The sequence below is a fragment of the Dipodomys ordii genome, unplaced genomic scaffold (assembly GCF_000151885.1).
Source record: "Dipodomys ordii isolate 6190 unplaced genomic scaffold, Dord_2.0 Scaffold35, whole genome shotgun sequence".
In the NCBI taxonomy this organism is placed as follows: domain Eukaryota; kingdom Metazoa; phylum Chordata; class Mammalia; order Rodentia; family Heteromyidae; genus Dipodomys; species Dipodomys ordii.
Window position 1 is genome coordinate 9481410 of NW_012267251.1, and position 11522 is coordinate 9492931.

The following is an 11522-nucleotide window of genomic DNA, read 5'->3' on the forward strand; positions in this document are numbered from 1 at the left end:
TCCTCCCTGGTCTGCTAGCTAAAGTTTGATACCCAGGGGGTCCTTACAGCAGTTTTACCCCTGCTCTTGCTTCACCTTCTGTTTGAGGCTCTCTCCTGAGAGCCCGGATGCCAGGTAGCAGCCATTGCTGTGCACATGGCTCCCATTCCAAATCAATTTTTGTGGGCTCTACCGTGGCCTGCCTGGGAAGTCCCTCTGTCCCCTCTGAGCTCTGTCATAAAGCATGCACTTATAAAGTGCTGGCTGATGGCTCCCAGTGATACATTTTGAATTGCAAGTGCAGCATAGCACGCCACGTGTTCTGATAATAGCCAGACACCCGTTACCTCATGGTCTGTGCCACCCACCTCCTTACCCAAGCCCAGGGAAACTTCCCATCTTTTCATCCATTCATGTCACCAACAGGCCAGCTCCTTTCTCCTAACCTACTCACGTGCAGTAGGACCATCTTCTCCCCGGATTTGCCTCCTCCTCCCCCAGTCCTGGTCCTGATCTCTGCCCTTCCTGCTCTATGCCCTGCTTCATAGTCCTGTTTCCCTTAAAAGACGACATGCCCGACACTGGTAGCTCACACATATAATCCTAGTTACTCAGGAAGCTGAGATCTGAGGATCCTGGTTCAAAGCCAGCCTGGGCAGGAAAGACTCTGATTAACTCCCAAAGAGCTGGAAATGGAGCTGTGGCTCAAGTGGTAGAGCATTAGGCTTGAATACAAAAGCCCTGAATTCAAGCCCCAGAACTGGCACACACACACAAAAAAGTGCACTGGAAAGGAAGAACTGAAGCAGGAAGAGGAAGTATCTATCCAGGCAGGTGTTATAAGCAAGTCTCTTCCATGCATCCATAAATATGAGCTGGGCAGCTGGGGCACTTGCTGATTGGCTCCTGAACACACCAGTGCTTTTCCTGCTGCTCTCTGGCGGGAAGGGTGGCAGGCAAGGGCATTTCTCTAGGCTCTGACTATGACATTCACACCAGCTGACAGCTCTTCTCCCCCAATTCTGGTGCACCCCATTTACTTAGGTCATCTCTGCCATACCTACCAAGTCTCTGAAGTTCCTGAAGGAGGCCGGCCATGGTATTTCCAATGATGAGATCTCCAAGGAAACAGAGGGCCTCGAAGAGATTGACCTCGCAGAGATGGAGCTACGCCGTGGCCAGGTCCTCTGGTTCCGGGGCTTGAGCCGTATCCAGACTCAGGTACTAAGTTGTTGGCCTGGCTTCACTTTCTGCAGGGGTGCAGAAGGCAGAAGGTCTTGGTGCCCTGCATCTCTTCCCTTCCTTAGGCTCACCACTACAAGGCAGCCCTCTATCCTAAGATTCAGACAACAGGGGCAGGGGTGTGTGCGTGGGTTCCTCTTGAGACAGTAGACCCAGCCTTGGGCCACTGTTAGCAGAGTCCTTCTGCTGGCTAAGCAAGCTTCCCACTAGCCCTAAAGAAATAGAGCTGAGTGTAGTGACACATACCTGTAATGCCAGCACTTGGGAGACTGAGACAGAAGAATTATGCATTTGAGGCCAGCCTAGACTAGAGAACTAGACCCTGTCTCGAAGAGGGAAAAGAAAAGGAGTAAGACAGCAGACAGCATCCCTCTGCCAATAGCCCCAGTATTCACTTCTGTGACTGGCTGTGCTGCTGTCATGGTAACACATGCTCTTGGGAGGGCTCCTGTAACAGACATGCACCCTCTTACAGTTTAAAGCCGTGATGGGGAATCTGATGGTTAAGTGTATAAAAACAACAGCAGTCTCTCGATGCCTGAGTATCCTTGACATCATTCAGACTTGGTTCCTGACATAGAAGAAGCTATCACTTCTCCAGACCCTTCCAGACCATCTTGTACTTTCTGAACTGGGGTAGAAGGAACTCTTAAGTCCTCACCTGTAGCCTGGCCTTAGCCCTGCAGTAACTTTTTCCCCCTTTCCATGCATGCATCCTTTGTGGCTCCCTTCTGGGTGGATGGGCTGGCCTAGGCCTTGCTACTTCTCTTCCCCTGATCCCACCCCATGTTCCTTTACTGTTGTAGTCCCGGGCTCCCCATCTTAAAGAACTGTCCATTCTAAGATCTCAAAGGTTTGCTAAAAGAGCCCAGGCTTATTTCTCTTCTAATTGGCTGGTGATCCCCCCAAAATGTTCCACTCCCCAAAACTGGTCTTGCAAATGGTTTTTTTTTTTTTAATTCTCTAGCATGACAGGTGCAGTGACTATTCCAAACCACGCACCTAGTAAGAACTCACCTCCCATGGGCAACACAATAGGTGGGAAATTGGGAGAAGCATGGGGCTCCTTCCCGTCCTGAGTTCCTCCTCCTAGGAGACCTGCACCAGCTGCCTCGTGGTGTCAAGATTTGCCCCCACCCACCTGCCAGGCCTCTGAGTCCATCAGGTGCCCCCAGAAGCTGGTGCTTTAGCTTCTGTCTCTAAAGCCCCAGTGCTTTCCCTTGGGTCTGCTCTTTTCCAAATAACCTCTTTGCTTTTCTTTCCTTCAGGATCATCTGCGTCCTCTTCCTCTTTTTTTTTTTTTTTCCTAGTCAGGTTCCCCATGTTCCATTCCAGTGCCTCCTCACTCCTATACCAGTGTCCTCTCCATGGGGGCAGAGGTTTATGGGTCTTCTTCCCCTCCACTGCCAACTTCCATCTTCTCCACTGTTCTCTGTGCTCTCATTGCCTACATAGCTTTACGCAGTCGACCTTTCCCCACTGAAGCCTGAGGCAGCTGAACTAGAACAGCATTGAACTCAGGTATCAAAGGCAACCTGTTAAAGAATGCCACTGGCCAAATCGGTGCCATTCTACTGGGCACCTGACCCTGTGAGCTGAGGAGGCTGAGCGTACTCATGAGCACCCTGGACCTCTGGATCTCTTTTGATATGTTCCTCATTGCTTAGGGGTCAGGGATTGCATTGAGGCCCAGAGCATAGCCATTGTTGAAATAAATTGGAATGAATTGCCTATGTCTGGTAAGAATATTGGTATAGTCACTCCCCACCACCATCCCACAGCTCTACCTGCCGGCCTCCTCCTCTGTCAGCAGACCTGTCAGATTTCAGGATCTCCCATGCATAGTGCTGCAGTGCCCTGGCCTTCTCTCTAATGGGCCTGGCTGTGGATTCCTGCACTCCACTTTAGCTAGAGAAAATGTATCTCAGAGAGACCCCATAGCAGAGGGTGAGCTAAGTGCCTCATGTCCTCAGCCCTTTCTACCAGGGCCGCGGCACCCAGGCCACTCCACTGCCTCTGCTTTTCTTTAAACACGTTATTTTTCTAGGAAATCTGGAAACAAATGTCTAGTTAATTGAGTTGAAATTTAGTCATATGAATTTTACCCTTCAGTATCTCAGATTACATGCCTTTTTTAACTTTTTCTTTTGGTGCTGGTACTGAGGCTTGAACTCAGGGCCTGGGTGCTGTCCCTGAGCTTTTTTGCTCAAGGCCAGTCCTCTACCACTTGAACCTACAGCTTTTTGGTGGTTCACTGGTGATAAGAATCTCACAAACTGTCCTGCCTGGCCTGACTCTGAACCTTAATCCTCATATCTCAGCCTCCTGAGTCACTAGGATTACAGTCATGAGCCACCAGCACCCAACACATGCTTTATTTTTAAGAGTACAGGTCAATCGGGCTGGGAAAGTGGCTCAGTGGTAGAGCACTTGTCTTGAATGCATGAGGCCCTGGGTTCGATTCCTCAGGACCACATAAGCAAAAAGAAAAAAAAGCCAGAAGTGGTGCTATGGCTCAAGTGGTAGTGCGCTAGCCTTGAGCTGAAGAGCTGAGGGACAGTGCCCAGGCCCAGAGTTCAGGCCCCACAACCGGACCCTCAAAATAAAAAGAGTACAGTCAAAGCAATGGATAAGCTGCTGGTCTTTGTCTAGCTATTTGGAAGATAGGATTTTAAATTCTCAAGATCCTTGGATACCTGTGTACCGCAGATATCCACCCAGGATATGAGGAGAGAGAATACTAGATTGTGGCTGAGCACTTGGAGTCCACGGCGAATTGTTCCTTAAAGGGTGCGTGATACACAATTCATGTTCCCTTCCACACTCCCCAGTTGTGGATGAGGGACTCTCTGTTGTTTTCCATCCCCTTTACCAGCCCTCCAGACATTGCCTTCCTCTTCCTTCCCCTCTCTTCTCTGACTGTGGAGCAAAGCTGTCTCACCCTCTGGTTCTTTGCAGATCGAAGTAATTAACACATTCCAGACGGGAGCCACTTTTAAGGGCGTCATAAAGCGACAGACCATGGGTCCTAGCTCGTCCTATGCAGCAGCTGGACCCGTCAAACCTTCCCCCACCACCTCTGCTGCTGTCTCATCTCCTATGGGCAGTGAGTGATAGTCTGTTGTGCTGCATGATTTGCTAGAATGACCACAAGAGAGCACGTGGCATCCACTTTGTAGTTACCTTTTCTTTTGATTTTTTTTCTCTTCAATCTTTGGACTTAAGGGAAGAAAAGACACAAATTCAACTTCTAAAATCAGGACATATTGCCTTATTTTTTTTCATGTTGGAAAGCTACTAAATCTTCACCATGGTAAATTCAACCATCCTGTTTCCTAAATGTTCCTCTGCATTGCTTATTTCTTCCCTTGGAGTTTTTGTTGTTGTTGCTTGCTTTTCATTTTCATTCTTTTCTTTTTGGGTTTTGGCTTTTGCTTTTTTGTTGTTCTTGTTTTGTTCCTTTTTTCTCCCCTCCTCTTGCTCCTCTGAATCTCAACTGTATCTCCTAAGCTTAGACGTAAGATTAGGACAAATATCAACCCAGAGACTCTACCTGGAGCAAGTTTGGGACCTCCTGAAGAAAGGTAGTAGGGACCTACTCTGCACTGGCCATGGGACTTCGCCTAATTGAATCCATGTTGAACTTGCTCCGTAATAACAATCCCTCCAACCAGCCCTGATGTCAATAAAAGTTGTAGCTCAGAGGTAGAGAAATGAGCATCCATGTTATCCTACTCTCAGGGACTTTCTTTCAACCAGATTGTGGTTTAGGAATTAATTAGGGGTTGGAGGCATGGCTCAGGTGGTAGAGTGCCAGCCAGTAAGCAAAAGTGTCAGATACTAAGTTCAAGTCTTATTCTCAGCCCCCCCAAAAAGAAATAATTCACATATGGGAATCAGAACTCTATGAAAAGTTCAAAATCAACTTTTCTTTTTTATTTACTAAAAGTTTTAAAACTGAGCAGGATAGTTGTATGTCTATAATCCCAGGACTTGGGAGGCTGAGGCAGGAGGATCAAGAATTCGAGGTGACTATATAACAAGACCCCATCTCAAAAGAAAGAAAAATTAAGGAATTTAAGAGCAACCCATTTTGTTCCTCCTCTGCTGTAGTTTATTTCACCAACCAGCCCTTTATTTAACTCTGTGTGTGTCTGTCTGTCCTGTATGTGTGCACGCACTTGCAGGCCTGGCCTGGGTGCTATCCCTAAGCTTTTGCACTCAAGACTAGCACTCTGCCACTTGAGCCACAACTCTACTTTGGCTTTCTGGTGGTTTTTTACTTGGAGATAAGAATCTCATAGACTTCCCTGCCCCAGCTGACTTAAAACCATGATCCTCAAATCTCAGCCTCCTGAGTAGCTAGGATTACAGGTGTGAGACACAATGATGCCCAGCCCAACCAGCACTTTATATCATATCTCACATGTAACATTTTAGGAACCCCTTCCTTGCCAGTCTTTCGATGGGAATACTCTCAACTTAGGTCCTGGCACTCACTGATAGGTTGTTAGACCCTTGCTAGCACCTTGCTCTTCCTGGCCATTTTACCTTTCCCAAATGGGAGACATTGAGGCAGCCACTAAGGTATCTGATGAGGAAGGAGTTCCACTGTATTGAATATATTGTGATACTTAAGGTTAATACTTAATGTTTAATCTATCCTCTTCTGACCCAGGCCTGGGACAGAGGAAAGAAAGAACAGATACAATGCTTGTGGTTCACATGATTACAAGCTGGGAAGAATGACCAGAGTTAGATTTGTTGGTTGGTTTTCTTTCTAGCCAGTGACAAACATTCTTGTGGGTGGTGTAGGGTCTTGGCATTCTTGAAGACATTATATCTTCAGGTTCAAAGTCAGTCAAAGCCATGACCCCCTCATTGTAGTCCTTCCAGATTCCTTATGTAATTCCTTTTTTCTCCTAGTTCTGCCATCCCCTTCTACTGGGCTTCTACCTTTGCTCTGTCATCCCTCTCGGGCGGGGAGGGGCGGGGGAGGCTTATTGTCACATGTCCCAGTGATTAGATGGTAGAAGGCAACTAAGCAGGCCACAGAGGCCAGTAGCTCTTTCAAAGAGGCTTGAAGGGGGTATCCTCTTCAAAGTCTACACGATGGGGAGAGAGACAGGCCAAAGCCTGCACTTACCTGGAGATCCTAGAGATTGTAGTCAGGAGTTTTCAAAGCCTTTGTTCCCATTCTAGAGCTCCAGATGGATTCACATGTGTGTCTGGTCTTTGTTAGGTAATTGCTGAGCTTTTCCTCTGGAGGGAAACCCTAATCCTTCTTTTCTTCCCCAAACACAACTGAGTCCCAGCTCGGGAAAGTAGACTCTTCATCAGACCACTTGCTCAGCTCCCCCAGAGTGGTCTTTGCACTCATTCCTATCCTGGTACTTCAGGAGGCAGAGATCCTGTGTTCACGAAAAGTTGCCCCTTTGTCAGGCCCCAGGCTCATGGCCCAAAGGTTTTGCAAAACAGTGTTGTGGGAGAGCAGGACTTATTGGGCTGAATGGATGGCGAACGAGGCTGTCCCCACACTGCTTCAGTAGCCAGGCCCTGTGCCCGCCCACCGCTCACAACAGACCCCCTGCTGCCAGAAGGGCTGCTGGTAATACTTTATGTGATTGCTCATCAACATGTATTCTCTGAGCCCGTGTGGGTGCTGAGAAACATTCTAGCACAGCCCCTCATGCCCTCCACCCTTCCTCTTCCTTGTCTCCATCCCTAGCCCACTGACTCCTCTTCACTTAGGCTTCCCTTACAGGTGACTGGCTCTCCCCTGAACTCCAGAGTCCCGCAGTCTAGCTGAATGATTGTTCTTTGCCTGCCCCCAAGTTTTCCCTATGTTCTGTACCTTCCTGTCCCTCAGTTCACCTTTATTTCATAACAGTCTGTTTGGTCACCCGGACAGGTAAAAGAAAAAGCCAGCAAGCAGGGTTCCAGAACCTCACTCCAACCTAATGTTCAAAAGCTGTTGTTATCCTGGATTTCACATATAATTATTTCAACTGAGTATTCAGTTGCTTAAAAAAAAAAAAAAAGGTAAATCAGGCGCTGGTGGCTCACACCTGTAATCCTAGCTACTCAGGAGGCTGAGATCTGAGGATCTCATTTCAAAACCAGTCTAGGCAGGAAAGTCCGTGAGACTCTTATCTCCAGTTAACCACCAGAATACTGGAAGTGTCACTGTAGATCAGGTGGTAGAACTGAAGAGCTGAGGGACAGCACTCAGGCCCAGAGTTCAAGCCCCATGACCAACAAATATAAAATAAAATAAAAGCAGGAAGTTTAAAAATCATCCAGAGGGGCTGGGAATGTGGCTTAGTGATAGAGTGCTTGCCTAACATGCATGAAGCCCAGGGTACAATTACTTAGCACTACATAAACAGAAAAAGCTGGAAGTAGCACTGTGGCTCAAGTGATAGAGCTCTAGCCTTGAGCACAGAGAGGCTTAGGGACAGAGCCCAGACCCTGAGTTCAAGCCCCAGGACAAGCCAAAAAAAAAAAAAAATCCCCAAGATAGAAAGAAGCCAGTGAAGAGCAAGTGAGCAGGTGCTGGCTGTCTCTAGGAGTCATGAGAAATTGTATCATCTAAAAGTATCTGAAAAACACAGACTGTAATCACTCCTACAAGGATGGGTGGGCTTTGAACCCCTCCCTTGACCAGTGACTGGGTCTGTACCAGCACCAAGGGAGAAGGCCTTGAGTTCAGACTCATTCAGTCACCTTGCCTCTCTATGAGATGTGATGCCCGTCACCAGAATTTGGGACCTTCCAAGGGTTAGGGAGTGTCCATTCCACCCAATGATCGCACCTAAATCTGGAGCACAGGCTGTGTGATGGGTAAACTCACCATCTGAGGGTCAATAGGCGTCACAAGAAGGTGGGAAAGTGGTTCAGTTTCACATGGTGAGGGTGAGCCAGGTTTGTCAAGGTGTTAAGCTGATACAGTTGAGTGATGAGGAGGCCTTTTCCTTCTAACGAACCCCCAGTCCTGGGTAGGTGTGCAGCCTGGAAGAGAGAGGGAAGGAACACCTGAGGCTGTGTAGTGTCTCCATCCACAGTGGTAGTGCCCTGCCAACACAGGAACCTCACCCTGTGAGTTAGCCTCACTTCTACTGTGCTCTACTACTTCCTTTGTTTAAACAACACAGGAATGAAAGAGAGGTCCTGCCCCAACATCCATCCCCCTGTACCTTTCTGTCCTCCTCCCCATTTGTTTTCTGAGGGAAGGAGACTTTTTTAGACAAGACTAGCAGTTCCCACCTCCCTCAATCTCTTTTAAACTAGTCTACAACCACTTCCCTTTCCCTGGGCTCCCTCTCCGGTGTCCAGGACCCCACCTCCCTCTTCCTCTCCTTTCTCACCTTCCTCTTCTCACTTCTCCCAGTGTAGCTCCTAAGCCACCGTCCAGAAAGACGTACAGTTCAGAAAAGCCAAACTCCCAAATGAGCTGCGGATAAACAACAGCTCTTCTCAGCAATCCATCATTAGATTTTGTTTTTTTTTTTCTCTTGACTCTCAAATTATTTATTAATCCCTTCCTTTTGGGCTAACAGATCAAGGACTTTGGTGCAGGGCAAAGCATATCCCTTTACCCAATGAACCTATAAAACTGTAATTTCTTCCCCTTCCCCCTCTCCATCTATCCCATCAGAAAGAACACTTGTTTGTAGCCTGGCTCCCAGACTAGGTTTTTCTCTTGGTTCCTTACTTTCCCTCCTGCATATAAGACCCTGCTCCTGTTCACAGTATGGAAATAGCTGGAGCAGGCAGCCGGTGTGGGGCGCCGTGGCAATGCAGCAGAGCCACAGATACGCCCAGGAGCCACGAGAGCCAGGTGTTCCTCGTGAGCAAGGGAAGCCATCTTTTCCACACCTTTATTGATTTGGTCCACCTTTTCTGGGGGAGGACATAGAGTGGCATTCTGCTTCCTTTGAGAGGAGAGGACATTGTGGAGGTTTGGGATCTAAATATATGCATGACTTCTGGCTGAAGAGGCCAGTTGTTACATTGGTTTTGTTTACTTAATTTCCTGCATGCTGCTGAATGAAGATTGGTCTGTCTGCCTGGCTGCACAATTATCTCTGGTCACATGCCACCCATTGTGTATTATGTGAAGACTGGTAGCTCTTGGCTCTTGGAGAGTTTTACGCGGTTCACAAAACTGTTAGTGTGTCATTTTTCTACTCCACATTCACAGAATGTTTGGCCTTGGCATAGAAAGCCACCATGCGAATCCTTTGTTAAGTTTGGCTATTAATTTGCACTCAGTTCCAATGCATCCTGCCCTCTTATCCAAAAGAGCTAATGAATCCCATTGGTTTCTGGTTTCTTTTAAGAGTGCATTGTGGGGGGAGGAGGAAGGAATGCTAACTTTGCTTTGGGTTTTCTACTTTTTTGTGAATGTAACCATTGAGACATTCTCGTTGTGTGCCGTCATTACTCACCTGCCCTTTTGCTTGAGATTTGAGCTGTGTAATGTTGCCGGTGCCCCATGACTGCTTCTGACGTGTTTGGTTGGGGTTGTGTGGAGCAATTACGTTTTACAGTTTGGGTTTTATTTCTCTCCTCACACCACTCCTTCCTTGTTCTGCTGGCCAGTTCTCACCTCCTTGTTTTCTTATCATCCTTTTCCTTCTCCGGCTATAGATCAGAGTGGTCAAAGTATTCCATAATTCCGTCCACGAACTCATTAAGAAACCTAAGAGCCAAGTGTCCATCCACAACTTCATGAGCACCCCTGAATTCTCCATAGATGAGGAGGCGCCAAAAACACCATTCCTGGAGAACCGACAGGAAGAAGATGCTGAAAAGGGTTCGAAGAGTGGGACCAGGGTGCTCCTGCTGGACGGCGAGGCCTCTCCAAATGCTAACAAAAACAACAATGCCATCGTGGCCTCCCCTTTGGACAGCCCTCTCCAAAGCCTGGAGACATCTGTCTGAACTTTTCATCCTCCGACTCCCATCCCTGCTTGTTCTCTAAGTTCCTTTGCATCCATCCCATCGATGATGGTGGTGATGGGACTTGTCATGTCAGCTGCTCCCGAGTGTGAGAAAAATCCCTCGCCTGACCACAAAGAACAAGCGCACACACCCACAAGGATTTCAACTGCAATTTGAGCTGGGGTTTGTAGCAGGACCCAGTCAAACCCCAGGCAGGTAATGGTAGAATCCACCTCCTTTGGTGAATTGTCATTTTTAAAGAAGTAACAGCAATCCTCCTGGCACCTCCCCAACCTAAATATTCATGGTGTTTCTACCTACATCACCAGCTCCTGACATCTGGAAGTGATCCGAAAAGTCTCTGTTATTTACAAGCTAAATTGAGAGTGACAGATATCCACAAGTGAAATGTGTCTGGGCAGAGATGGAATGTATAAAATCAGCCAGTAGAGTGATTGTAGTTAAGGTATTTTGTTTCCATGTTGAAAACTTACACCTGAAGGTCTCTAGTTATTTCTACCCTTTCTCTCAGCCTCTCACTCTTTTCCAAGGTTCTGTTGGTCTGGTGTGACCCTTCCCTCCGTTCACTCTGTTCTTTCTTTGTTGCTTTCTTTCTTGTTCTTTTTAAGTTGTGAAAATTAAGAGAATGAATGGGACGTGGATGGATGTGAGTCAACGTTCATCCCCCCTGGCTCTTATGGTCCCTTGGACTAGTTCTAGAGGTCGACCGGTCTCTCTGTTCAAAGGCAAAGTTCCCAGTAGGGCCGTGGGAGTTCCCTCTTGTTCAACCAGGTTGGCTTCTAATTCTAAACCGCCATTACATGAGCTGCTGGAGAGATCAGCCTTGACTGCGGGGCTTGCGGTGTGTGGTCAGTAGCTTTTATTACCGTCGGTCTGAGTTGGAAGGAGAGCTGCCCCCTCCCTGCTCTTGGGGACTTGGGGCCAGACGCTGGCAGGCCGTCCAGGCAGGGCTCCCACGGAGCCCACCATCTCTTTCAAAGCCATCTGCCACAGTTCTTCACAGAACCTGATTCTTGGGGAACAAGTAATTAACTAAGAAACCTTGGGTAGAGCAAGAGAGCTATTCTGACAGGATCTGAGCAGGCCTCCCTGCAGACCCCAGAAACCCTGAGCCCAGGTGCCTGTGTACTAGCTCCTCATTCTCCTCTTCGCTGTGTCCATTGACATCTTCATGAGGACACTTCCAACCTCCCAAAGATCCTCTGGTTTTGGAAATACATACCCAAAGGGAGAGGCTCTGGTGACATTGTGCTGACCTCAGGCAAACCGACCCCCTCTCCTCCCTGAGCTCACATGCCCCACTCTGGCCGCTGCCCAGGAAAACCCTGTGCCTT

General features: G+C 47.9%; 1 protein-coding gene across 1 annotated transcript in view; it reads left to right on the forward strand.

The window, feature by feature from the left end:
* Atp2b4 (ATPase, Ca++ transporting, plasma membrane 4) overlaps positions 1–11318 on the forward strand; it is a 46928-nt gene extending 35610 nt beyond the window's left edge. Inside the window, exons 19-20 of the mRNA XM_013017443.1 lie at positions 1024–1200; positions 9874–11318. Coding sequence (XP_012872897.1) covers positions 1024–1200; positions 9874–10167 — 471 coding nt within the window. The 3' untranslated portion in view covers positions 10168–11318. The remainder of the gene's footprint in view (positions 1–1023; positions 1201–9873) is intronic.
* The last annotated feature ends 204 nt before the right edge of the window (positions 11319–11522 follow it).